Source organism: Hordeum vulgare, chromosome 5H (assembly GCF_904849725.1).
Source record: "Hordeum vulgare subsp. vulgare chromosome 5H, MorexV3_pseudomolecules_assembly, whole genome shotgun sequence".
Classification (NCBI taxonomy): Eukaryota; Viridiplantae; Streptophyta; class Magnoliopsida; order Poales; family Poaceae; genus Hordeum; species Hordeum vulgare.
The window spans coordinates 136,764,830-136,792,550 of record NC_058522.1 but is presented as its reverse complement, the minus strand read 5'-3'; the positions used below and the strand labels follow the sequence as shown (position 1 = coordinate 136,792,550).

The 27,721-nt window shown below is 44.3% G+C and overlaps 2 protein-coding genes and 1 non-coding gene across 3 annotated transcripts; 2 read left to right on the top strand and 1 right to left on the bottom strand.

The window, feature by feature from the left end:
* Positions 1–10,034: 10,034 nt before the first annotated feature.
* TRNAL-UAA lies at positions 10,035–10,117 on the bottom strand. Its single transcript has one exon. It is a non-coding gene; the product is annotated as a tRNA-Leu (tRNA).
* A 4,989-nt stretch (positions 10,118–15,106) lies between these two features.
* LOC123395952 (AP-5 complex subunit mu) lies at positions 15,107–19,675 on the top strand. The gene is made up of 8 exons (XM_045090975.1): positions 15,107–15,342; positions 15,458–15,583; positions 15,797–16,105; positions 16,284–16,567; positions 16,669–17,564; positions 17,949–18,005; positions 18,370–18,417; positions 19,224–19,675. Exons 1-8 carry the CDS (start codon positions 15,272–15,274, stop codon positions 19,296–19,298), a joined length of 1,866 nt encoding a protein of 621 aa, XP_044946910.1. The 5' UTR covers positions 15,107–15,271; the 3' UTR covers positions 19,299–19,675.
* A 1,226-nt stretch (positions 19,676–20,901) lies between these two features.
* On the top strand, positions 20,902–26,792 carry LOC123395067 (glutathione synthetase, chloroplastic-like). Its single transcript, XM_045089995.1, has 14 exons — positions 20,902–21,193; positions 21,409–21,564; positions 21,759–21,928; positions 22,310–22,385; positions 22,517–22,647; positions 23,065–23,187; positions 23,271–23,351; positions 24,645–24,725; positions 24,821–24,890; positions 25,172–25,293; positions 25,515–25,654; positions 25,752–25,944; positions 26,043–26,169; positions 26,491–26,792. Exons 1-14 carry the CDS (start codon positions 21,080–21,082, stop codon positions 26,491–26,493), a joined length of 1,587 nt encoding a protein of 528 aa, XP_044945930.1. The 5' UTR covers positions 20,902–21,079; the 3' UTR covers positions 26,494–26,792.
* Positions 26,793–27,721: the final 929 nt, after the last annotated feature.

Sequence of the window (27,721 nt, the reverse complement as noted above, 5' to 3'; positions counted from 1 at the left end):
TGGTTTTGGTGCTAGTTGGAGGTTGCGGGTTCGATCCCCCCTCGACACCCTTTTGTATTTATTTATTTCGGCACAGTAGCTAGCAAAGAGCATTCCCAACTCTCTTGCCTATAGCTGTCAAGCAAGTACACCTTAGCCCAGTGGTTGCGTTGCACTGCTGAGTCCAGGGGGTACAGGGTTCGATCCCTCTTCCCCCTCCTTTTATTTTTTTGTTGTGCATTATTTTTCTTATGCTGTTTTCACCTTTGGCTTGTGTAGTTGTTGTTGTGGTGTGCCTCACACCATGAGGGTATTTTATCTCCCCTCACAACAGCATTATATGCATAATATTTCTGCTAGATGTGAGTAGTTGCTCATGTATAGGAGATGAGCTTTGTGCATATGTGTTCTAGATGATAAGTGTGCATGTGAGGATTGAGATGTTGTGGTGTTGTAGTGCTTGTACCCTCTTTGTTGCACAAGTGTGCTATTGTGTGTGTGTGGATGGGTTTTCCCCCTTCCCACATACCTTGTGTGAGTGTGTGTGTAGACATGTTCTTAAGTAGATTGCATGTGTAGGTGGATTTGCATGTATGCATGTGTAGATTCATGTGAGTGTGTGTGCCCATGGGCATGGTGATGAAATCATGCACCATGGTGTGATGTGAGTGTGTGTGTGCTATGTGTGTTTGTCTCACCCATGTAATGGCAAGATATGACTTGATGAGCACATGTGCAAGATGACATGTGTAGTGTAGAAGTGCTTATGTGAGTTAAGTTAGTAGTGACATCTATTTAGCTTGTGTAGGTGTTTTTATTATGTTGTGCTTGTCTCATGTGATGGTGTGGTGGTGTGCCAAGGCACATGGGCATGAGGTCTACCCCTCATGTGCCCCATTGATGTTGTGGACATATGCATATGCTAGTGTAGGTGTTGTTCTAGTGAATAGCACATGTGATGATGCACTATTCACTATATGTGATCCTATGTAGGTTTTTCTTTCCTAGTTTGTGCCCATTTGTTCTATACAAGTGCATAGGTATTATATATATTTTTGGGGTAGAATCATCCCAGGAATCCATTGGTGAAGTCAGTTTTGCCATTGGAACACTTTCTGGAGATGACTTATTTCAGATTTGTTCTATGTTTAGAGCTAGGTTCCATGAGATGTGGTGAGCACAATAGTTTGATTCTTGGTTGTGGCAGTAGAGGGTGACCCCCTCTACCCCATGTTGGTTTTGTTTCATGCTTAGGAATTCATATGTGCAAGTTGTGCCCAATCAAAGTAGGCATGAGGCTGAAATTCCAGATTAGTGAAAATCTATGATTTTCACTAAGTCTGAGAATCTGCTTATATTTTCTTCTCCTGTTGATGAGCTTGTGCAGGTCCATGTGTTGTGATTGAGCCTTAGCTTTCAACTGGGAAGTTCTAGATTTTATGTTTGTCTAGCTCTCTGTAAATTTTCATTCCATTTGGAGTCATGTAGATATTGTTTTCGATGCTGTCAAAATGCTTCACAGCATAAACAACTAGTGAGAATCTGGAATTTTCACTAAGTCCCTGAAATCTGATATTTTTGGCCAAGTTAGCAGCTGTGTAACTTTCTGTGTGAAACTCCTTTGTGTGATCTTTTTGCTTGTGCTTGTAGTAATCTTGGATAGCTTCTGCCACATATCTTATTTGTCATGTTTGGGTGGCTGTAGGTGCTTTGCATGTAGCTCTCAAAGTGCTATGATGTTGTTTATGGCAGATTGTGTAGTTTTGGTGTTTTGATGATTGTGGGTGCATAGATGATGGTGTGGTGTTATTCTTTGCACCACCCCATCCATGTTGGTTTGTTTTATGTCTTGGCAACCTGGAAATACCAGAGTTATGCCATTGGAGTGTGTTGTGATGTATTTGACACGTAGCACTTCATTTCTTGATTCGTTGTTTCCCGTTGATCCGTAGCTCCGTTTGTAATGTTCTTTATATGCTTTTGCATCGTTTTCACGTGACACATCTGATCATGTCATTCTCATGCATGTAAAGATAGCTTAGGGTGATGTTCTGTCCAGGAACATGTATTTACTTCTCATGCTTGTGCTAATGAGTAGAATAGGGATGCATGCTCATATTCATCTCAAGCATCATGTGCTTGTTGCATCTTGAGGTGCTGCTGTTCATTGGATGCTATTTTTATGTTGGGTAGCACCGGGATCGGAGAACGCGTACGTGGATTCGGGAGAGTACGTGCAGGACGAACAAGAGCAGTTCCAAACTAAGGATATCACACGCAAGATGATATGACCTTGATTCCATCTCTAGACTTGTTATGCTAGATTATGTTTCCTTTGTCATATGCTCGTTGCCTACCACTGAAATAATTGCCTCCTGAATTGCCATGAAACGCAAACACTTATTCCTTCCTAGCAAATCTTGTATGGCTAAGTAGGCTTTGCTCAGCTACTAATGTTAGCGTTGCTAGTTGCAGGTGCAATTGTCTCATGTGATAACATGAGTTTGATGTCATTATGCTCAATCTGTTATTTAATTAATGCACCTATATACTTGGTAAATAACGGAAGGCTTAGCCTTTTGTCGGGTGCTTTGTTCCGTTATTGCCGCCATAGTTACCGGCTACCGGTGTTTGATTCCATATTGATCGGTCCTAACACGTCCGGGGTTGTTATGGGGACCCCCTTGATAAATCGTGTAGTGTTAAGGCTTGTCCGGCAGGACCCAACATTGGTGTTAATTTGCTAATCACTTAATAATAATCTGCATAGGGAATAGCTACCCCGAGGAATTTAATCAACAACCCGGGCCAGTGCTCCTCATGAGTGTTGGTCCAACCCAGAGCAGCTTATTACGCTCCCCGGGGCAACTCGGTGTTTTGGCGTGGTAACCATCGCTCATCCGGCGTGTCCTGAGACTGAGACACGCGGCTCTTATCAGGGTCGTCGACACGTCGGGAGGTCCTGCTAGTCTTGTCTTACCTTAGCGATATATCTTGCATATAGGAATCCCGGTGAAGCTTTGGTTCTCCCCAGAGTTGAGGTTTTCCTCTAACGAATCCGACGAGATCACGAGATTCGTGATAGAGGATTACTTTGCAGCCCGTGTACGTTTGTGATGGACTAGTTGGAGCACCCCTGCAGGGTTTAATCTTTCGGAAAGTCGTGCCCGCAGTTATGTGGCAACTTGGAATATTTGTTAACATACGGTAATAGACAACTTAAACATAAACTAATAAAATTGCCAACTGTGTGCGTAACCGTGACTATCCCCTTCGAAGACCTCTCTTCGATCGGGAACACGGTGGGGTTATGATTGACGTAAGTAGGTGTTCAGGATCACTTAGTGATCAGTTAAACATCGATCGCTAGTATAGACCACCTTCAATACATGTTCTACGTAAGTTAACCACCATATAAAGCTTAGGATGCTGCAACTTAAATACTCCACCTTGCAACCTAATAACTTGACTAGTTCTGGCAGCGAGGTCATAGATTGCTGAGTCCCCATGGCTCACAGATTCCCTCACAACACCAACAGGTTCAGGTACCCCCGAGACAGGTGATCCCGACGGCACGCAGCTGGCGTGGCAGTACGATGAGGAGAACGACCGCCTGTACGTGAACTATCCAGAAGACTGAGGCGTGGTCGTGATCGTGGGCAAGCATGCAGGGTAGCATAGTCATTTCTCATGATTTGTAGTCCGTAGCGGAACTACCTTGTTTGGATGCGTGATGTAACTCTGATATATTTATGAGATGGCAGTTGAATCCCTTGTTGTCATTCTTCTTTTATTATGTATGTGCTATGTTACCGTGCTTGCAAAATGCTTAGATGCGCTTCTTTCCAATTCGGGACCTCGTTCCCCAAATCGGAAAGGACCGCATCTTAGTCGTTACAAGAGACAAGCAACGAGAGAGGTTGTAGAGCATCTTCATACCTTTGAAGATCGCTAAGCGGAAGCGTTACTATGAACGTAGTCGATGGAGTCGTACTCGCAGCAATTCAGATCGCGGTCGGTTCCGATCTATGTGCCAATCACGGCACCTCCGCGTTCAACACACGTACAACCCGGTGACATCTCCCATGCCTTGATCCAGCAAGAAGGAGGGAGAGGTTTAGGGAGAGCTCCGGCATCACGACGGCGTGGTGGCGGAGGAGCTACGAGGTCTCCCGGCAGGGTTCCGCCAAGCACCGTGGGAGAGGAGAAAGAGGAGAAGCGGGGCTGCGCCGAGAGAGAGATTTCGTGTGTCCCAAATCAGCCAAAACCTCCACTATATATAGGAGGAGAGGGAGGGGGCACCCCCTTTAGGGTTCCCACCCCCAAAGGGTGCGGCAGCCCCATCTAGGGCTGGTGGTGGCGGCCAAGGCAAGAGAGGGGGGTGGCGCACCCCAGATGGGCCTTAGGCCCATCTACACTAGGGTTCCACCCCCCTTCCCTCTCTTGTGGCGCCTTGGACCTAGGTGGGAGGCGCACCAGCCCACTATGGCTGGTTCCCTTCCACCTTTTGGCCCATGCTAGCCTTTGGGGCTGGTGGCCCCTCCCGGTGGACCCCCGAAACCCTTTTGGTGGTCCCGGTACATTACCGGTGTCGCCCGAAACAATTCCAGTGACCAAATCCTCACTTCCTATATATGATTCTTTACCTCCAGACCATTCCGGAGCTCCTTGTGACGTCCGGGAACTCATCTGGGACTCCAAACAACCTTCGGTAACCTCGTATAACAATTCCCTATAACCCTAGTGTCATCGAACCTTAAGTGTGTAGACCCTACGGGTTCGGGAGGCATGCAGACATGACCGAGACACCTCTCCGACCAATAACCATCAGCGGGGTCTGGATACCCATGGTGGCTCCCGCATGTTCCACGATGATCTCATCGGATAAACCACGATGTCAAGGATTCAATCAATCCCGTATACAATTCCCTTTGTCTACCGGTATAGAACTTGCGCGAGATTAGATCGTCGGTATCCCCATACCTTGTTCAATCTCGTTGCCGGCGATTCTCTTTACTCATTCCGTAGCACATCATCCCATGACTAACTCCTTAGTCACATTGAGATCATTATGATGATGTTCTACCGAGTGGGCCCAGAGATACCTCTCCGTCACATGGAGTGACAAATCCCGATCTTGATTCGTACCAACCCAACAGATACTTTCGGAGATACCCGTAGTGCACCTTTATAGTCACCCAGTTACGTTGTGACGTATGATACACCCAAAACACTCCTACGGTATACGGGAGTTGCACAATCTCACGGTCGAAGGAAAATATACTTGACATTAGAAAAGCTTTAGCATACGAACAACACGATCTAGTGCTATGCTTAGGATTGGGTCTTGTCCATCACATCATTCTCCTAATGACGTGATCCCGTTATCAATGACATCCAATGTCCATGATCAGGAAACCATGATCATCTATTGATCAACGAGCTAGCCAACTAGAGGCTTGCTAGGGACACATTGTGATCTATTTATCCACACATATATTATTGTTTCCTGTTAATGCAATTATAGCATGAACAATAGACAATTATCATGAACAAGGAAATATGATAATAACCATTTTACTATTGCCTCTAGGGCATATTTCCAACAGTTGGGGCGGGGTAAGCTAAGGCGTTCGGGAGGAAAAAGAAGATGAACAACAACACGATCTATTTGAACAATTGAATGAGGATCTAATGGTGTTGATAAAAGTGACAAACGAGAAAAGAGTTTTCGGTACCATTTTTTGAAATTGAGGATTGCACCTCGGCTCTACATCAAAATAATCCATGCAATCATTTTTATTAATTTATTCATCAGAGTCTAACAAAATGAATACAAAGATCAACCCAAAATCACCTTCGAGGCGAATAAAGACGATACATCTATAAGTATAAAGATGTGCCCTAGCGCATCAATGGACACCATCTAATCCGGTGTCCTCGAGAAACCTCCCGCCCGACAAGCTCTCAGTACCAACCGGTCTAGGCTTCCCATGACGAGCACCAAATACACACTCTCCGGGATCCGGCATCGCCATCTTCTGTCGTCTTAGCTTCATGAGGGATTATTACATAGATTCTGCGAGCCTCGTGTGCCCTCGACGTCACCATGATGCCAAACGGTGTCACCAGCCTACACGCGTCCAATGATGAGACTCCACTGCTCCGTGCCGCCGAGACCCTCATATTCAATGTAGTTGGTGTAACACCGCTACACTTTTTGGCCCTTGCAGTGAACCCCTACTCCAAAACAATGCCCTTGGGAGGGAGAACGACACGAGAGTCTCTGTCATCATTCGATCTGAAAGACACAGATCTAGCGTTTCCCCCAGAACATATGTTCCCTGGAGGAAGAGGGGTACGCCATCTACAACTTCACATGAACCCAAATTGTGCCAACATAACTCTCGCGACGACGCCTTCAAGAAGAATATGACGCCATGATCACCGTCCTTGCCCACCGCAGTTAGGATTTTCACCCGAAGAGCAGTGAGGTCGGTAGAGGTTCGGTGGACCCGAACGACATCTCTAGGAAGAAAATTGGTTCCCTCGTGCATCATTGCCGCCAGGAGTCTATCGGAGAATTATCCCAATCCAGAACCCCACCTGCCGCTCCGCCCATCTCGATGACCGGCTAGCAGCCCAGACATGTCCGGTGAGACGAAGTGTGCGTAATTGGGAACGGGGAAAGAAGCGGGCATGCGTTATTGGCCACCGGGCAGCAAGCCGTGACACCAACCCATCGGTGGATTGTCGGCCGCCCGGTTCGATCGCTTACAGACCGCCTGCCCCGTTGCGCCAAGGAATAGGGAAGCTATACCAGGGGCCGGCGCCCCGGATATATCCAAGGCCCTCTACCCTAGGTTGGGAGGAGGAGCACACCCCTTGCCACCACATTCATCGTTGGGACGTCGGTCGGCCACCGCGCCACTGTGGTCCACATCAGGGTCGCACCCACACGAGTGAGAGTGCCCAGCGCCACCCGGTGACCCGCAAGAGGGCGTACTACCTCCGTCGCCGCCGTCACATGCACGGGATTTGCTCAACATCGGCCATCAACGACAACGGAGGGGAGGTGGAAGAAAGAGGGCCGACGGCTAGGATTCGAGCCCCTCGGTCACCCCAATGGCGGAGCCAGAAAATTAGGACAAGGGGGGCCAAGTATAGTTAAACCTTGTTAGGGAGGGCCAATCCATCCAAAAACACCATTTTAGCACACACAAAATAACTATTACTATTCATTCTAGGCTTAAATCACTAATGTTAGGGGGGTCACGGTCCTGGCTGGCACCCCCGTGTCTCCGCCACTGGGTCACCCGCGCATGGAGCAAAGGAGGGGAGAAGAGAGGGATGATCCAGTGATACCAGATGAATAAAGGAGCCCATGATTCTTTCGTTTCCAACATTCACACCCATTGATGATTATAAATTTGGGACCGACTATGAGTCGGCCAATTGGATTTTTATTTAAGGTGAGACACGTTTTTTCTGTAGAGCAACTACGGTAGCTCCTATTTAGTGAATGGGAAATCACCATTTAAGAGAAGTTGAGACAAAAATAGCCCTCGAGCATTTTTACGAGACCCCTTCCCCTAAGCCCCTCATGTTTGACGGGCTGAAATCGCCTCAACTTTCAAGCTAGGACACCCTCGTGTTGTTGCCGCCACATCATCGCCGCTTCGGCGTGCCGCCACACAAGTGTCGCAAGGCCACGCTACCCTGCGCTCCATGAGGCTGCCATTGTGTCATCGGTCCACCATCGCCGCCCCGTCGCGTTGTCGGACAACTATCGCAAGGTTGTGTTGCCGCCTCACTCTTCCAGCATTCGCGGGCTGCATCACTAGGTCGCACATCGATGCAAGGACGCATGTCACGCTTGCCCTGCCCTGCCTCACCACTCCGGTCGTCGTCACCACCTCTCCTAGCGTCGTGTCCCTGACAAGCGGGCCCAACATCGTTTAAAGAGAAATAGAAAAGAAAAGGTTTATATATGAATTGATGGTATTATTTTATTATATATAACTCATATTATGTTGAGTAACTTATCAATCTAGAGACAAGCATGAGCCTTACAACAGTCATGCATTATATACCACACCACCTCATTTAGTAATTTTAAATCAATATGTTTAGATATAAATAAGGATGCCTTTCAAAAAATTCAATTACAATGTGTTCATATTCTAGTACTCATTCAACACGAGCACATATTCCATATACAATTGCGAATATGGAAATGTTTCATTGCACTTTTTTACGAATAAATTTGGCACATGTTGCATGTAAAAAAACTCATTATATGAAGAAAAAAAATGCCGCTAGCTAATCACTCAAAAGGGAAAGCATGCAAAAAAAAACATTGCACTTTAATGAGAAATTTGGCATATATTGCATGTAAAAAACTCATTATATGAAAAAAAGATACCGCTAGCTAATCACTCAAAAAGGAAAGCATGCAAAAAAAAATCATTGCACTTTAATGAGAAATTTAGCGTATATTGCATAAAAAACTCATTATATGAAAACAAATTGCCGCTAGCTAATCACTCAAAAAGGGATGCATGGAAAAGAGAAAAACGCTTGCATGTAAAAAAACTCATTATACGAAGAAAAAATTGCTGCTAGCTAATCACTAAAAGAGGAATGCATGAAAAAAAAAAGAGCAAATTCATTGCACTTTAATGAGAAATTTAGCGTATATTGCATAAAAAACTCATTATATGAAAACAATTTGCCGCTAGCTAATCACTCAAAAAGGAATGCATGGAAAAGAGAAAAACGCTTGCATGTAAAAAAACTCATTATACGAAGAAAAAATTGCTGCTAGCTAATCACTCAAAAAGGAATGCATGAAAAAAAAAAGAAAAAAAAGCAAAATCATTGCACTTTAATAAGAAATTTAGCGTATATTGCATAAAAAACTCATTATATGAAAACAAATTGCCGCTAGCTAATCACTCAAAAAGGAATGGATGGAAAAGAGAAAAACGCTTGCATGTAAAAAAAACTCATTATACGAAGAAAAAATTGCTGCTAGCTAATCACTCAAAAAGGAATGCATGGGAAAAAAAAGCAAATTCATTGCACTTAATGAGAAATTTAGCGTATATTGCATAAAAAACTCATTATATGAAAAAAAAATTGCCGCTAGCTAGTCACTCAAAAAGGAATGCATGGAAAAGAGAAAAACGGTTGCATGTAAAAAAACTCAAGAAAAAATTGCTGCTAGCTAATCACTCAAAAAGGAATGCATGGAAAAAAAGAAAAAGAAAGCAAATTCATTGCACTTTAATGAGAAATTTAGCGTATATTGCATAAAAAACTCATTATATGAAAACAATTTGCCGCTAGCTGATCACTCAAAAAGAATGCATGGATAAGAGAAAAACCGCTTGCATATAAAAAAACTCATTATACGAAGAAAAAATTGCTGCTAGCTAATCACTCAAAAAGGAATGCATGGAAAAGAGAAAAACGCTTGCATGTAAACAAACTCATTATACGAAGAAAAAATTGCTGCTAGCTAATCACTCAAAAAGGAACGCATGAAAAAAAAAGAGCAAATTCATTGCACTTTAATGAGAAATTTAGCGTATATTGCATAAAAAACTCATTATATGAAAACAAATTGCTGCTAGCTAATCACTCAAAAAAGAATGCATGGAAAAGAGAAAAACGCTTGCATGTAAAAAAACTCATTATACGAAGAAAAAATTGCTGCTAGCTAATCACTCAAAAAGGAATGCATGGAAAAGAGAAAAACGCTTGCATGTAAACAAACTCATTATACGAAGAAAAAATTGCTGCTAGCTAATCACTCAAAAAGGAACGCATGAAAAAAAAAAAGCAAATTCATTGCACTTTAATGAGAAATTTAGCGTATATTGCATAAAAAACTCATTATATGAAAACAAATTGCCGCTAGCTAATCACTCAAAAAAGAATGCATGGAAAAGAGAAAAACGCTTGCATGTAAAAAAACTCATTATATGAAAAAATTGCTGCTAGCTAATCACTCAAAAAGGAATGCATGGAAAAAAAGAAAAAAAAAAGCGTGCTGGCTGTGGGGTTCGAACCCACGCGCACTTATGTGCAGAAGATCTTAAGTCTTCCCCCTTAACCACTCGGGCAAACCAGCTCAGTTGTTTTAGTTTGTCACACAAGCTATATGTACAGTTGCACAGAAAATATAACACGGAGTACCACACGTTCGTTCGAACTGCACACAACGGACCGTATCCTTTTCTTCTAGTTCATGGTAATGTTACAACTGATCGTACTCTTTGCTTCAAGTTCATCGTGTGTTCTGAAGGCTCAAGCGAATACGTCCGATGTACGCACTTTGTGTGGTACTAGTAGAATGAAGGATTCCAACGGGGATTAATAAATAAACAACATCAAATATTTGCAGATACATGTGAACGTGTCCACAGATAGTGAAACATGAGCCATCCAATCATAGGTATCAATTGTCCGACCCATTTTAGACGATTTTCAAACACAAATACAGACAAAATTTCAGCTAAAGTGATGAATTTTAAGCAAGTTCCGTGCATTACAACCAAACAAATGAAATTTAACAAAGTTCAAACTATCAAACTAACTTAAACTAAATCAGCGAGGTACCGGACCTTATAGGCATGGCCTCCTTGGCCTCCTCTAAGCCGTCGTCAACGGACCATCACGTGAGTCATCGTCATTGTCATCGCGTCGACGGCCGAACGCTCGCAAGGCGTAATGGAATCCGCTTGGCCGTCACGGTGGCGTAATGGAATCCGCTTGGCCGTCACGGTGTTGGCGCTAGCGCCGCATCTGCCTAGTGTTGCTTGTCTTTTGGCTGTGTTGGTGACTTGAATGATGGTGACATGTCAGGACTTCACTAACACCACTTTGAGGAGCTGGTCACTCGTCACGTCTGACTCGATGATCGTCATGGACCGGTCAAGGTCCCAAGCCTCCATGAGTATCGGGTCCGCCAGCACCTAGGCCGGGCCAACCTGGTTCTTCCTAGACGCATCCATGCTCACCGCCCCACGCCGACTTTGCTCTTGGACGATGAGGCGTTGACGTTGGCGCCTTTGAGGTAGTAGTGGAGGCGTGGCTGGCGATGGTGAGAGGACAGGGGCTTCTCCTTGATGGCGGCGAGGAACGGGCGCCATCGATTGCTCGGCTGGCGTTGGGGTGGGGACGACGGTACCCCCTCCTTGTCCTGGTGTTGAATTTAGACGCCGTCGTTGCATGGCGGGGAAGGCAGGCTCTCTCACATGCCATACGATTTGAACGTCGTAGTTGCATGAAGTGGTCGATGGCGTGAGATTGCAATTCATCATGGACCACCACTACCCGATCTCAATTTGCCCCACAAACTCCTCGTTCGTCCCACTCGCTTTTGTCGGGAGGGGCAGCTTTCAATCCTCCTCGCCCGAAAAGATTGGTGCCACCTTTTGGAGGATTGAGAATGGTAGATAAGCTCAAGACATTAGAGGTTGGGGTTTGGAGGTGGAAGAAGGGCCATGACATTATGGTTTGGGGTTGGAGGTGAAAGATGTGTTTTATATAACCATCCCACCAAGTGACCGTTGCCCACGAGCTAAAGGAACCTGTGCACATGGGGTAACCTAAGAAGAAAACTTAAGAGCCCATGGACACGAGAACCATTGACACCGTGTGCATAAGGTGTCCTATAAGTTTTCAACTCGACCCCATGGATACAGGTGTCAGAAGTCCTGTGCGCACGGGGTGTCTTAGAGATTTCGTGGAACCTTGGACATGGGCACATAATTGGGAGGCCAGGGGCACTCTGACGGAGAGTTTTGAAAGGCTAGTTTCTCTGTGATGGTTGTAGGATGGTTGATAATTTTTTTTGCATGACCCCACACGTTTAACCTGGCACCTCAATCCCTTTTAATAGTGTGCTTGTTGTATAACTAAAACAAAAGAAAAAACAAAACTCTCAAGTTGTGGGAAAAACACGACATTTTTTCCTTTTTGAATTAGGAGGGTCAACCATCTTCATATGGTAATCTTAACACCAATGAACCTAGATAAATTTAGTGAGTGCTAAAGTCTCACTAACCACATTTGCATCACACCAAAATACCAATAGACTAATTGCACTTTCACGATGCCAATATTGTGATCCTCTTGATGCCTTTTCCCTTTGACCAGCTAGATTAAGTACATGGAGCTGACGACATGTTCACCTGCTCCTCATCACTTCAGCGTACTTTGTGTGCGTGCATACACACATCGTGTCATATGCCCGTGGTCATTGTATTACGGGTTCAAAGTCTCATGGACGCTGATTATGATATACTTCTTTCGTTCCATAAAAAACGCTTTTATATTATGAAGCGGAGGGAGAATGTGTTAACTCGTACGGGGCATTACGATCGTTGGATTTCAAAGACACGGGCTTCATTTTTTTAGCTTTTTATTACCTGTGGGAGATGTTTTTGACCCCGGTGTCATGTGCACTCTCCTAGGTGAATCTGGGTCTGTATGAGAGTATCAGTCATATACCTCTCTGGTTTAAGTGTTTTATATGCACTTCGAGGAATTAGAATCATACCTAATTTCCCTACATCGGCCATCTGATCGGTATGATTCTATAAATAAATGTAAGGGTTGTTTTAACTATATTTAACATTCGCTCAAATCTCTTAGAAATAATCCTTTTCTTTTCCGATGGAACCAAACAGACCAAAATCCCATATGAAATGAATGCATATTTGCAATACTATGTTTTCCCTATCCCTCCTTTTCAGAATGATAGAAATCAAAGAGGCCTAACTAATTGTATATTTGTTGAAAATTTTACACTTTAGCCGAGGCCTAACCGATAATACTATCATGATGACGTCAGTACTGTCTGTATTTGGCCAACTTTGCCCTTTGTCCAACCTTGCTGAAGTCGGTATGATTCATGGCCCAATGAAGTATGTCGACTGACATACCGCCATTATACTCCTTCGGCGTTGCCTTCTTCATCACAGTGTCTAACTCTTTGTGCAACTCTTCCATGTTGCTGAAGTTTGAGCACGCTTTTATGGTGTTCTCAAATTTGGTGCGGTCAATGAGCGAGCACCCTAGAAATAAATCCCTCCATCCAATGTCCTAGGGGAAGGAGTTGGGGTTGGGGTTCCACTTGTTGTTGGAGTTCATGGCATTGGGTTGGAGGAAGAGTGAAAGACAGGGATGTGGTGGGTAGGTGGTGACCAGGTGGGTAAATAAAGGGGCACACGAGCATAGATTTTTATGACAGTGTTGCAAGGTTCATAATGACGACCCTAACCCAGTATTTGACCCTCTTCATAATGCGAATCGACACAGAGAACAAGGGAAAGGAGGCGGTGACATCAAAGGAGCAGGACGAGGGCAAGGACGTGGTGCCGCCCTCAGAGGTGGCGTCCGTCCAGATGACGCACGTCCAGAGCCTGGCCACGGACAACGACATGCCGGAGGAGCCCCCCAACGGCAAGCCCTGAAACTACGACCACTACCATGAGATGGGAGGGCCAACCAACTTCTGCAAGGTGATACTAGTCCCCGCTCGAGGCCATACCTATGCCGTTGGACTTCACAAAGCACTTTTTGTATGTGCTGCAGAAACACCATCTGCTCCTCGAGGGTCACTGTCCGAGTGTTGAACGACAAGGTCACCCTTGATCAGGGTTGGGCCACATTCGTCGCCGTCCATCAGAGCAAGGTAGGCTTCATGGTGACCTTCAAGTTACTGACTCCCGACATGCTGAAGGTCATCGCCTTCAATGACAATGACATTGAAGTGGTGACCAGGCGAGGGAGGCACGACAACGCCTTCGTCGTGAACGGTTAGGGCAGCCACTCGTATGCTCCAGCTGTTTTAGTTTAATATCGAACTACTTTGCGTTCGAACTGATATGTTTATGTGTGGCACAATATTTAAAACTTCTTACTATTATGTTCTGTTGCGTGTGTTCTTTCTAACGCCGCTGTGTGCTGGTAACCTAACCACTGGACCGAAGAGATTATCCGACAACATGCATTATATGCAACCAAACAGCGGGCCTTGTGTTTGCACGTATACAAACGGGCAATCAAACACCATGCGCTAAGCTATCCTCTAAGGCAGGTCTTAAGATCAACCGGATGAACCGAGCCAATCTTAAACCGCTCGCATAACCGTCGGATAACACCATCTACATGCCCGATTTGATCTTCCGAACAATACATCAGCACGCCTCTCGTATGCAAGACTCCAACTCCCTCGTAGCACAGCGCCGGGCAGCTCCGCGCGACGCCCATGGCAGCATTAACTCGCAGCCGACCATGACAACAACTCGTCGCCTCTCCTGCTGCAACACAACTCCGTCGTTATCTATGGAAGCGCCTCGTCGCCTCTCCTGCTACAATGCAACTTCGTCGGCTGTGTGGCAGCCACATCGCATGTAGCATCGTGTGATGCAATGCAGCTCCGCCGTTGGTCGTGGCAACAACTCGTCGCCTCTCCTGCTACAACCCGCAACTTTGCCGTTAGTGTGGCAGCAGTTCATCGCCTCTCTTGCGTGCTGCAACGCAGCTCCGCCGCTGGCCATGGCAGCTCTCTCGACTCTCATGCTGCAGCTCGGCTGCTATGGCGAGATCCACAAGGATGCAACCCTTGGCTCTGCAGTGCTCGTGGACGTGATTAGAAGCAGCGAGGAGTGGCCTTATGTGTCGAGGAGTGGCCGTGAGTCTTGTTGCTACACGCGGGGAGTGGCCTTACGTGGTGGTGGAGCAACACGGAGTGGAGCGGGTCGCTAGGCCATGCGCGACACGGGAGGAGAGACTGTGAGAGAGAAGAGGAGCTAGGATGAAAAAGAAATGGGGGTGGAACGGGACTCCTCTTTGGATAAGGAAGCCGTGGTGGACGCTCGGTTAGGACACGTGACAAGCGATGAGAGCGGCATTACACACACGCCAAATCATTCGGTGAAAAAAAAAGAATTTTTCATCCTTTAATATGGGAGAACTAAATACAGAGAATCAAACAGGTTATACATCTTAATTTAAAAGCTGCATTTGCTCAATCAGCATTACATGAGTCACGCTTGTGCTAGTCATGTCCGGCTACTACCCTGGCAAACACGCCCCAAATGACTTGGAATGCGTAAACTTCCAGGGAAGACGAAATCGTTAACAGGGAGGCGGGTTTACGTTCGCGTACTCTTCCTGTCGTCTTCTCTACTGGTCCCTCGGAGTCTCCGGCCATCCCATCCTAGAAACAAGCGCCAAATCCACAGCCACCGCGCGGCCACACCTCCGGCGATCCATGTCCGGCGGTGGGTGCAGCGTCCGCGCAATCTGGATCCTCACGCCAAACGACGCGGTCGCCTTCTCCAGGTACGCACGCCCGACACTGACCCCACCTCGCGAACCCTCGAGATGAAATCCGGGGATTCTCGCGCCAGGATTCGGTCCTTCTGGTCACAGGAACTCACCTCCCCCCTTTCTTCAGGCGGTTTGCAGTGGTGGAGAAGCGGTGGCGGGTCGCGTGGGAGGCGGAGGGGGCGGGGAAGGGCGCGGTGATGCCGCTGCCGGCGGACTACGAGGTCGCCACCGCCTTTGCCAACCGCCGGAGAAGGTTTGGCCGTCGTTTCTTGGTTCTTGTACTAGCTTTCTCCGGAGAATTGGTGTGGCCGAGTAAAAATTAGATACCATGTCACTCGTCCTGGAAGTGAATTATGATTTAGATGCAGGATAGTCCACTGAAACTATAACCGGATCAACATATGTTGTGGTATGTTCATGGCTTATAAAATAGTTGCGATGACCACTTAAATATGACATTGTGCAGGGAAGGCACGGCCCGTGGCTCTGGTATCCGCACAAGCTTATCATCCGTGGGATCGGATTCCTGGGTCGATGATCCAATCACTCGCCACATTATATCCCTTCAAATTGACAAAGAGGAAGGGGGTGGGTTTATGCTGTGGCCAGTAGTTCTTCAGAAACGTGGAAGTTATTATGTCCTTGTGCTGCCTTTGGTGGATCCTCAGGCATTTAAAGCGTTCGAGAGCCTACTGAAAAGACCTGACTGCGGGAGTTCAGCCAAAGAGAATGGCAATCTTTCTTCCATTCTGCTCAATCTTCCGTGCATAACAGGGTAATGTAAGTTTGCTTACCTTATTTATGTGTGTTCGTTGTTCTTCCATTCTTTACACTTACAACCCCATTTTTGAACTCAATCATTTTACGAAAATATTTGTGAGTTTTATACTGCTATCCACCAATTAATGATCATGTTCACTAGTTGGACTCTCATACTTCATGTTCCATGATAGGGCCTTTATGGTTGCGAATGTTATTGGGGACATAGTTACCGGTGATGTTGCTGAACCAGAGGTGATCGTTACTTCGGGCCCCTCTGTTGGTGGACTGTTAGATTCATTGACTGGAAGCATAGGTATTACAGCCCGGTCAAAACCTATCGCTGCACCTGTTGCAGCCCCAGTTGCATCAGTTTCTTCGCCTGTTGGTTCTGCTCAATCAGACTCTTTAAAAGGTGGTATAAGACCTTTTGACAAGGAATTACTACGAAGCTTCATCATCGGTGCCATGCCTTTTGGTGAGTATGATGTCGAATATAACACTTTGTGTTGTTCTATCATCTAGCTTCATGGATCTGTTTATTGATTAGCCAACGAAGCTAACAGTATCTTTTTGCAGGCACACCTCAGGATCTTAATTATGGCAATGTTTCTTCGATTAGAACAACCGGGTATTCAGCTGATCCTCTTCCGACAGACCAGAAGCAACCTGCCTGGAAGCCTTACCTATACAAAGGGAGGCAACGGACTCTCTTTTCTAGCCTGGAGACTATAAACGCTGCACTATATGACCGTGATGATGTGCCAGATTTCCTTTCCGTTTCGGGACAACTAACCTGTAGGGCTGAACTGGAAGGGTTACCTGATGTTTCTTTGCCACTGACTGGGTTAAAAACTGCCCGTGTGGAGGTGTCATCATTCCACCACTGTGTTCAAGCTTCAGAAGCTACTGGTGATAAGCAATCTCTGCTATTTCAACCACCACTAGGAAATTTCGTTTTGATGCACTATCAAGCTCCATGCAACATCGATCCACCTGTTAAAGGGTTCTATCAGTTATCTATGGTATCTGAGAATGAAGGTGCTTTTCTATTTAAGCTGAGATTGATGGAGGGCTACAAGTCCCCGTTTCTTATGGAATTTTGCATGGTTACAATGCCATTTCCTCGAAGAAGAGTTGCATCATATGACGGAAATCCATCAGTTGGGACGGTTTCAATGACAGAGCATTTAATTGAGTGGAGAATTGTGTCAAGTGGCCGGGGCCTCAGTGGTAGGAGCATTGAAGCTACCTTCTCTGGTACTGTTCGATTTCATCCTAGAACAGCACAGCGAGTAAATTCATCATTTCGGTTGGTCGCAACCACTGCATTTGCTGAAGATAGTGATTGTGAGCAAGATAACACTAAGAATGGTGCCAACTTGGATGACTACCTCATGGAAAAAATGAACAAAGACCTTCAAGCAGTTGACTTGGAAGAGCCGTTGTCTTGGCAGGCTTATAATTACGCTAAGGTTTGCCTCTACCGAAACATATTGTTGTTGGAATTTGTGAAGCCATTCTTTCATGATGTTATTTTGAATATGAGATCATTGGGAACAATCATATTCGGTCACTGTATTTCTGACATGCCTGGCCTCTTCTTCATATTGCTTTCTCAGCATATAGTAGCTCTCAGTTGTCCTGTTCTGTTGGTTGATATAGGATCATGCAGCTGTTCATTTTGCATGACATTCTGTTATTCATGTAATATTTGTACCTGGGATCAGAAAATATAATCTGGAACAACCACTGTATCATATTTGTTCTTCCTTATGCACACCCGTGAAGTCTTTTAATATCTACTTCTCATTTGAACTTGTGTTTTCAATATTAATTGATTATGAAATATTCTCCAGGTGTCTTTTAAGATTGTTGGTGGCACCCTGTCTGGTCTTATAATCGACCCAAGATCTGTAAGTTACCCACAACCTTTCTTGATCATCATCTTCACCCACTCAGTCAAGTAGCTTAGTGTTGTTATGATGTTGATGCCCTCATGCCGGCTCAAAAAATTTAGCCATTGTTCTTCACAAAATTTAACTCGACATCCACACATACATTTTGTTCGTGCTCTTATGTTGTAGTGCTTGATAGGGGGTACATATTACAGTTTCCTTACTACCATGCTGAAGAGATTGCTAAAGAATCACACCCTTACATGTCCTGACCTCCATTATGAAATACTAGTTATTTTCTCCTTGTAGCATTTCCTCCCATTCTTTATTCAAATAATTTAGTCATAATTAAACATCATGTTTCCTTTAACATATTCTGCAGGTAACCGTTTACCCTTCTGTCAAAGCCCCAGTGGAATACTCAATGCAGGTGACTTCCTTATTTCATCCCCTCCAACTTTGGCTCTTTAAATAGTCAATGCACTGAAAAACCTGTTTTCTTCTCAACATTTCAATAATTGCCCTAAGAGAATTGTACAAACTACAGCAAGAATCATACAGTGCATGCATGGTTTTGCATATGCAAAAGATATTACTTCCTTTGTTCACAAATGTAAGACGTTGGCAGTTTAAAACTGCCAAAATATCTTACATTTGAAAATGCCAAAACGTCTTACATTTGAGAACAGAGGGTGTACCTTGCTTTGTTAGTGCTGAACTAACTATAAGCATTTTGATCTGATGCGAAGCACCCTCCTAGCTTCTGTTGCACACAGTATTTATAAAATCGTGTTTGCTATTTGTAAGTCGCCTGAAACAATTCGGCACGTGGAAGTGCAGCCCCGAGCCTGAGACAGAGACGTCCGGTTGGCCGTGGTATCGCCGGTGTGGCAGTGGCTTTGTGGAGGAGGTGGTTTGGGCAAGCTGGGGCGGCGAGGCACACGCGGCAGTGTGTGTGGGTGGGGATCGGGGAGGGGGTTAGGCCTGTGCAGGCCTCTGGCTTCCCTCTAGAGTAATTAGTTGATGCCTAGTTGCCCAAACCAGGCATTTGATCCACAATATAATTTATGCTAGACTAACATTACAAAAGATTTGTTCCACAAATAGACATTTGATCTGTATATCCAAACATATGAATTGTACTTGAATTACCGTATTATTGCTAATCGGTTACGAGACCCCTGTGCGGACCATCAATACAAGATACTCTTTGATAACATTGCTCTCCTTTGGCAGGCCTCTTCTGGAGACTACATACTATGGAATACCTTAGGAAAATGTCCTTCTGCAGCTTTGCCAAAAGAATTATGATTGCCAGTGTTCAATCGCCAGGCACGGTCCTCAACGGTTTTTTGGTCCCACCACAGAGCTGTGCTGGAAGTTTTCTCTTAGTTCTTATAATTAAGGAAATAGTGTTTCAAGTGGGAAACAACAAATCTGTACATCATTTTTGTCAGACAAGTTTGGTATGCTGAGCTTAGATTTCATGGCTCTATGCGATCTCGAATCCATGGTCTTCTCTTCTTAGCAATAATAAATTTTCTACAACACTGGGATTCTTTCCATTGTATCCAAATTTGATGCTCGTTGTAATGCTATTTCGATGATCACCGCTTAAATTCATGGTGCGTTGAGAAACTGGAGACGTGCCAAGCATGATCCAGATTTCTTTCTTTGTTCCGTTTAAATATGTTACTCTAGTATAAAGGTTTTCTTCCATTTACTGGTACGTACTCCCTTTGTTCCTAAATATAAGTCCTTGTAGATGTTTCACTAGAAGACTATATACGGATGTATATAGACATCATTTAGAGTATAGATACATCCATTTTGCTCTGTATGTAGTCCATAGTGAAATCTCAAAAAAGACTTATATTTAGGAACTGAGGGAGTAGTATGTATAATGGGGTGCAGCATCTCTTTTAGGTTCAGTGAATCGAGACACTAATCTGTTGATCATGTCATGCATGATGCCATAGCAAGACATCAAAAGAAAGATTTTATCGACCATGAAAAACACTCAAATGGCAAAACGAACAGGTCCGGTTAAATTCCACTAAAGTGAAAAAAAAGAGCGACCCTAATCACGATGGCCAAATTCTCCTTTTTTAGCGATTTTTATTAAAAAATATATATATTATATTGTATGAGAATACATGCAAGAGGAACACCCTTATCATTTGAGCGAAGTGTAAGCAGAAAAATTAAATATGGAGTGAGGATAAAGAGACCCATCTATCTACAAATTCTATTTGTTCAATAGACCTTTGTCAATGGAAATACAATGGTAAGAAAACAAATTAGATAGAAAAAGTAAATAAAATAGGGGCTTATGTTGGATTGGCACGATATAAATCCAAATAGGATTAAGAAAGAGGTAAATTGTGTCTAAATAATTAGACAACGAGCCGAATATTCGGGATTGTCTTGACAAGCTAGTCTAACAAAAAGCTACATGGTACTAATCACGAATATCGAGTCGAGATGATAACTTTCAACAAAAAGGATTAGGTCAATTATCCCTTTTCCAGTTTATAAACCTCTTCTAAAAAGGTGACATGGGTATCTTTCTAAAAGCATCTTCCAGTTTCATCTGAACCACAAATTGGAGGTGAGGAAAGTAGTATAGCACACCACCGTTCTTTTATTTTTATTCTTATATAGTCTACTCCTATATAGCACTCCACTGTTGAGGAGTAGAATGGTTTGGATTCGCTTAATCCATCATCAGTTTTTCAGCTGGAAGAATTTTTTGTTTTTAATGTTTGAGGCTGCTGCCCAAGCAGAGAAAGTGACCGGCACACTTTACTGAGATGTTTGTTTCCGGCAGAAAGCTCCGTTAATTGGACGCTGTAATCCGTTGCCTCCGGGTTCCGACTTGCTATCGATCGATACCACCCACGACCCCCAGTAATTAAACAGTTGCGTTACCTACCTCCTCCTCCTTCGCCGCCGCCCACAATTCCCTCCACATTGACCAGTGCCGCCCGCCGCGTCCCCCATCCGGCACCGGCGCCACCTGATCCCCTTCCAGCCCTCCCTTGCCTCCCCTCGATCCTCTCTTCTTTGTCCAGCGCCACCGCATCCGCGCCATGCCAGCCTCTTTGGTCGCGGCCCCATCGCCTGGTATCCATCGTTGCAGTCCCTGGTCGTCAGCCCCGTTTGCTGCCGCCCCAACTCGTCTACATCGCCAGACAGTACGCTGGGTAACTATTTCCATTACACAGCTGAACCAAAAGAGATTTGATTTTCTCAATACCGAGCTGTCACACCCTGTAATTTGATTCCCTTTACGTTAACATTAGTATCTTAGACCAAACCTGACCCTGCCGCCCCCTCCATTTCCCTAGAAATCGCAGACCCCACCACACGCCAATAACATAAGCTTCAAATTGAGAATATACCACCTCAAACTACGCAGAAATTCTGCACCCGCCCGAACGCCCAGCGCCCACCACTGCCGGCGATGAGCACCGCCGAGGGAAAGCCGGACGCCGCTGCGGTGGAGGAAATGGCGCGGGACGCGGCGGCGTGGTGCGCGATGCACGGGCTCGTCGTCGGGGACCGCGCGGACCCGGTAAGGTTCTCTCGCCTCCTCGTCCTCGGTTCAAACTTCCATGGAAATCAGCATCTTCTTGGATCCGCCGGCCAAGCTCAGGACCGCAGTCTTTGAACGAGCAATCTTTGGATGAGCCTTGATGCGACGAGCAGAGCTCGGAGTATCTATCGTCCATGACCAAACATTCATCGTTGCTGCCTGCCCTCTTGCAGAGATCAGGAACAGTTCCTGGGGTTGGGCTGGTCCACGCTCCAATCTCCCTGCTCCCGTCGCGTCTCCCGGAGTCCTTCTGGAGGCAGGCGTGCGAGCTGGCTCCGCTTTTCAACGAGCTCGTGGATCGTGTTAGCTTGGATGGGGATTTCTTGCAGGATTCCTTGTCCAAGTGAGTGCTGTTGCCATGTTAACCTCTGCATGATTTTTGTTCACAGCTCTGCCTGCAAGTTGACCACGATAAAAAAAGATTATGTCAATTATTCTTAGATTTGCCTTGACCTTTTTTAGAGGCTACTACTCCCTCCGTTCCTAAATATAAGACCTTTTAGAGATTGTACTATAAACTACATACGGATGTACATAGACATATTTTAGAGTATAAATTCACTCATTTTGCTTCGTATGTAGTCTTCTAGTGAAATCTCTAAAAGGTCTTATATTTTGGAACGGAGGGAGTATATATCAACGAATCAGATTGTTGACAATTTGGTGAGGATTTTAATGGAACTCTTGGGCTGATAGCCTGATACAGTCATACTTGTACTTTCAGAACAAGGCAGGTTGATGATTTCACTTCTAGGCTCTTAGATATTCACAGGAAGATGATGGATGCAAACAAGGAGGAGGTTATTCATCTCACCTCTACTATTCACTCAACTTTTATACCTCAACATTAATAGATCCGTCTAGTCTCTTGGTCCCTATCTTGGTTGATGTCCTAACTGTATGGTACTGACAAATGCTATTTTTTTACCAGAATATTCGACTGGGGTTGCACCGATCAGATTATATGCTGGACTCAGAAACCAATTCTCTTCTCCAAATAGAGCTCAACACTATTTCCGTATCTTTTCCTGGGCTTTGTTCTCCAGTGGCTGAGCTTCATAGGTAAAGTCAGACAGCGAAACACATCTTTGGTAATTACATCGCTATGCTTCCGTGTATTTGCATTGTGCATTTACTTGAGAATTCTGGTTAGGTAATTGTACACATGGTTTTAAACTTCTGTGTCCAAAAGATTATTTTTACACTTCTAAACGATGCGGCCTTGGAATTGTGATGTCAACTAATACTATGTCTTCTATGTTTACTTAGAGATAAGTAAGAATTCTATCTCACGTTCCAAATTATTTGAAGTTCTAGGTTCTAGCTTCATCCTAAGCCAAACCTCTCTATATTTAACCAAGTCTTACGGATGGATACTATGAAGTTTTGTACTTTGTACCTATCAGGGTATTTCTATCAGATTTATTATTGGGTCATCAGTATGGGTGGTAAATCAACTGATCACTAATTGGTATGCAGGACCTTGATTAATCAGTATGGAAAATTATTATGTCTAGATGCCAAAAGGGTTCCTGGAAATGAGGCGAGCCGTCAATTCGCTAAAGCATTGGCCAAAGCATGGGATGAGTTTAATGTTGACAGGTTTGGTATGCTCTAGCTGAATCATGCATATTATAGCTAACCAATTGAGCATTAACTGACACGCCTTTTCATGAAATGTTCAGTGCTGTAGTTATGATGATTGTTCAGCCCGAAGAAAGAAATATGTATGACCAGTACTGGCTTGTCAAATATTTGAGGGAATCATATCCTTTTGTGATCTGTTTTGGCACATCTCTTAATGATGAAAATTGTGATTTTCTATATCTTAAGTTCTTGCTTAGCAAAAGATGCCGTGACTCAGTTGCTCATAGTTTGCTTTGTTAAAACGTTATTCCTGCCAATGCAGTTGCCATCTTGATACGGGGCAAACCGTAGGGATGGCCTGATCTTCACGATTTGGAGGTGGATTTGGGTGAAACACGATGAATACGAAGAACAACAGGGGAAAACTTTGAGGAAACACTCACATAGACAAGATTCACTACCAAAGTACTCAAATCTCATGCCAAAACGAAACACATGTCAAGATCCAAGCAACAACAAAAGGAAAACATAACTAGGGTAGTTCTTCCAAATCTCTAGGAGAGATGGGTCTTGAGAGATAGTTCTTCCCCAATCCAAAGGAAATGGATGTCTTGATGATCCAAGAGGATTCTTCTCCCAAAATAGCTCTCGATCTCCAAGGGAGAGGGTAGATCGAGCAAAGCTCTCTCAAGATTTAGTCTATACTTTTTTTTGTTAACCCTAGATCTGAGAAAATTACGGTATTTGTAGCCTAGGCATGAAGGGGTATGAGGAGGGGAGATACACGGACCTTGCCCAAAATCTGTACAGACAGAACTACTGGACAGGTAGGTCAGAGTGGACGGGACAGTCTGGTGGTGCAATTCTTCAGAGGCTTCAGCGCTGACTGGACAGTCTGGTCGGTTTGGAGGGTTGAGGACGAGGTGCGAGCGCCAACTAGACAGTCTGCTCGACCTCTGGTCGCTCCAGAGGGTCGAGGCTGAGGCGCAGCGCTCGCCCGACTGTCTGGTAGTGCAGAACTGCAGATTTTGCACTTGTTTTCTTCCTTCTTTGAGTCTCCGCTTCTAGCTTGGGACTTGGGCTTCCTTCCTTGCTTCTCCAGGTTCATGCCTTCGTATCTAAGCATACATAACATTCCGGATTAAGCTAGAAGCTATGTCTCATCCAAATACATAGGGACCTCAAGTAGGAGTGAAGTCACCTCAGTTTCGATGGCACGCGGGCGAGCTCTAGTCATCGGTCCACTTGGAGTTTGTGGGGTTGGTGATGGGTTCACGGTGATGTCCATGGGATTCTCCGCATGACATCTCTGGTCCACCTTCCCAGTCTATAGCTCAATCTTGTCATATGACAACTGTTTAGTACTTCTGGTTATTTGCTTGTCTCCAGTTTAGTGTCCAGGATCTTCTTCCCAGTCCGTCTGCTAAAATGTTAAATCAAGTCAAATTTGTGTTCCCTTGACAATTTGTTACACATGGCGTAACAACTATTAGGAAAACCTTGTCGGAGGTGGAGGCTGAAGGCCAGGTTCTCCCTGATGGAACTCTTGTGGTGTATGTATCAATGATTGGCTTATTGTTTGCGGCTTGGCACTTGTGATGGCTGCAATCTTTCAGAATGTTCATTAAGGTATTTTTGGAAAATGCAGAAATGACAGGAAGGTCGCTGTGGTATATTTTAGAGCTGGCTATACACCAAACGATTATCCTTCAGAAGCAGTACGTGTATACATTGTTTCCACCCTTCAACACAGCATTTTTTGTGACATTTCCTTTGATTGAAAACCAAATTACCATAGAAGCACGTTCTACTGTTCTTTGAGATAATACGGCATCATTTTAAATTTTAATATATTTGAATACTTCTACATTCCCTCGTATATATTGATTTCACTAGTCGTTAATAGGGTCAACACTGAAGCAAAATTTGTGTATGTCTTGTGGATATATAGCAATTGTTTTTGTTGTTAATCCCATGGCATGTTTCTTGTATATTCTAGGAATGGAGTGCAAGGCTTTTGATGGAACAATCATCTGCTGTGAAGTGTCCTTCAATATCATATCATTTAGTGGGGACCAAGAAGATTCAACAAGAACTAGCAAAACCTAACGTGCTTGAAAGGTGATTCAGTTTTTCAGTACCAATGGGTGGAATGCACTTGAATATTCCAATGATGTGAACTGCATATAGGACTATGAGTCTACTTAAGTTCATGACTGAACATAGGGTTGTAAGACACGTTGTAGTATTGTCGCTGTACTTCTGCCATCAGTGATCAGATCAATTATCAGTCTTTGGTAGACATTAAAAGCTTATCTGGCCATAATTTGTTCCCCCTACAGGTTTCTTGAAAATAAGGAGGAAATTTCCAAGCTCCGTCAATGCTTTGCAGGACTATGGAGCTTGGATGATGAAGAGGTTGTCAAATCTGCGATTGAAAACCCTGACTTGTTTGTCTTGAAGCCTCAACGTGAAGGCGGAGGTTAGTTTTATGCAGTAACATATGGATATTCTTTTTCTCATTAGTTGTTCTCTTAGGATTTTTTCTCATTATTTGTTGATATGCTATTCATGCACAGGGAACAACATATACGGCCTTGATGTGCGAGAGGCTCTGATCAGACTCAAGAAGGAAGGAGGAGATGCTCTCTCAGCCTACATATTGATGCAAAGAATCTTTCCCAAAGCATCACTCGCTAATCTGGTCCGTGGTGGTGTTTGCCATGAGGCCCTCACAGTATCCGAGCTTGGGATATATGGAGCCTACCTGCGGTAAAATAAGTGCTTGAAACACAGAAGTCCAAACACTAGCGCTCCTCATAAGGGTGTTTCTTCTGACAAACAGGTCATGACTTGATATCTGATTTCAGGAACAAAGATAAAGTGATCATCAATGACAAGTGTGGTTACTTGATGCGAACAAAAGTTTCTTCGTCAGATGAAGGCGGTGTTGCTGCGGGATTTGCTGTTTTGGACAGCTTATACCTGACCGACAAGGTGATACACGGTGGTTCACATTAGTTTCTGCACATACATTTCATAACAATAAATTATAGTGTGGTTGAAGTGTATTGGCTGTAGGTAATTGGTCCTGTGACCTGTCTAATATTTCTGGGGAAATCTGAAAGAAAAAAAAGATAAAAAAAATAGCTTTATTATGTTCCAGCCTCTCCATGGATTGGTGCACACAGCTAAGAAAATCTAACTGACTCTGATAATTTCGATGTGCACTGAGTTCTTCCAGTTTGGCTTAGAAATGTTTAGCTTTTCCATTTTTTTTTATGTGGGCAGTCGTTGATGGAAGGTTGCTTCTTGCAGTGACGTAACCTCCGGAGTACCAGCTACATATTCAAACCAGCATTGACCTACCATGAATTTAGCACTCTGTTGCATCGGTCGCAGCAAATGGGATGAGCAAAGTTGCTTCACAATTTGCAGGCGTCAGCCATTAGCATACATCACACTGGGTGAAGAATAATTATGTTATGTATAGATGGCATGTGTATGTACTGAAAAATAATCCCCATGAGAAGAAGGATTGCGATTTCATGGATCACCACACCCTTAACTCGGCACCAGGCAGTTGTGCTATGCACTGTTAATGTGAATTTTCAGCGTCACCATTTCTGTTAGTAAATCATATACAAAGAAGTTCGATATTCTGCGAGATGCAACCTTTTCCAATGTAAAAGACCATATGGGCATGATCATCTTGGAAAATTCTCCGCCCTTTCCAGATGTATCATATGCTTTGGATGCTGTCATGCACCAGTCCAGGTTGTTGTCGAAATCAAGCAGTCGAGTAGATCAAAGTGCCTTATATTTTGATACAGAGGGAGTAGATAGCAGGTTGTCGAATTTTAACCAATGAGAGAGAGCAAAGGATGCAGAAGAGTAGGGTGAGTGGCACTCAAGGGGCAAGGTCTCATGTTTGAATCTTCCAACGTCTCCTACTCCAAATCCCAAATGCATTTTACATTTCCTGTCATTCCCGTGTGTCATGCATCCCTCTTCTTCTTCTTCTTTTTTTTGAAAAGGAAAGCCTTCTGGCACTTTATTCAAAGGTTGATAGAGTTACATCTTGGAGTATATGTTGGAGCAGGAAGTTGTGAGGCTCATCCTCCCAAGTCCCAAGACAAAAATACATTTGAATCAAGTTGTTCGCTTGCCTGCGGCAATGATTAAACCAAACCTGTGGTATTTCACGAGCAAGATGAAAACAGTCAGCCAAAGTAGCTGAGTATGGAGCTCTAATATCAGCTTCCCCTTTGCAAGCTCCAATAATTTCTGAACAGTCCTATTGCTGTCCAAAAAAAAAAAAAACAAAAAAAAAAAACAGTCCTATTGTATGGGATGCACAGGAGTCATGCATCCCTCTTGGCCTCGCTAGCTAGCCCTTCCTTTGTTTTCCTCATCTGTGGCTGAGTGACAATGGAGTCACATCTACTAATCGGGTAAAGTGCACCACTATCTCTAGGGTTGATCAGTGCCATGAAATCTCTATCTATCTATCTATCTATCTATCTATCTATCTATCTATCTATCGTAA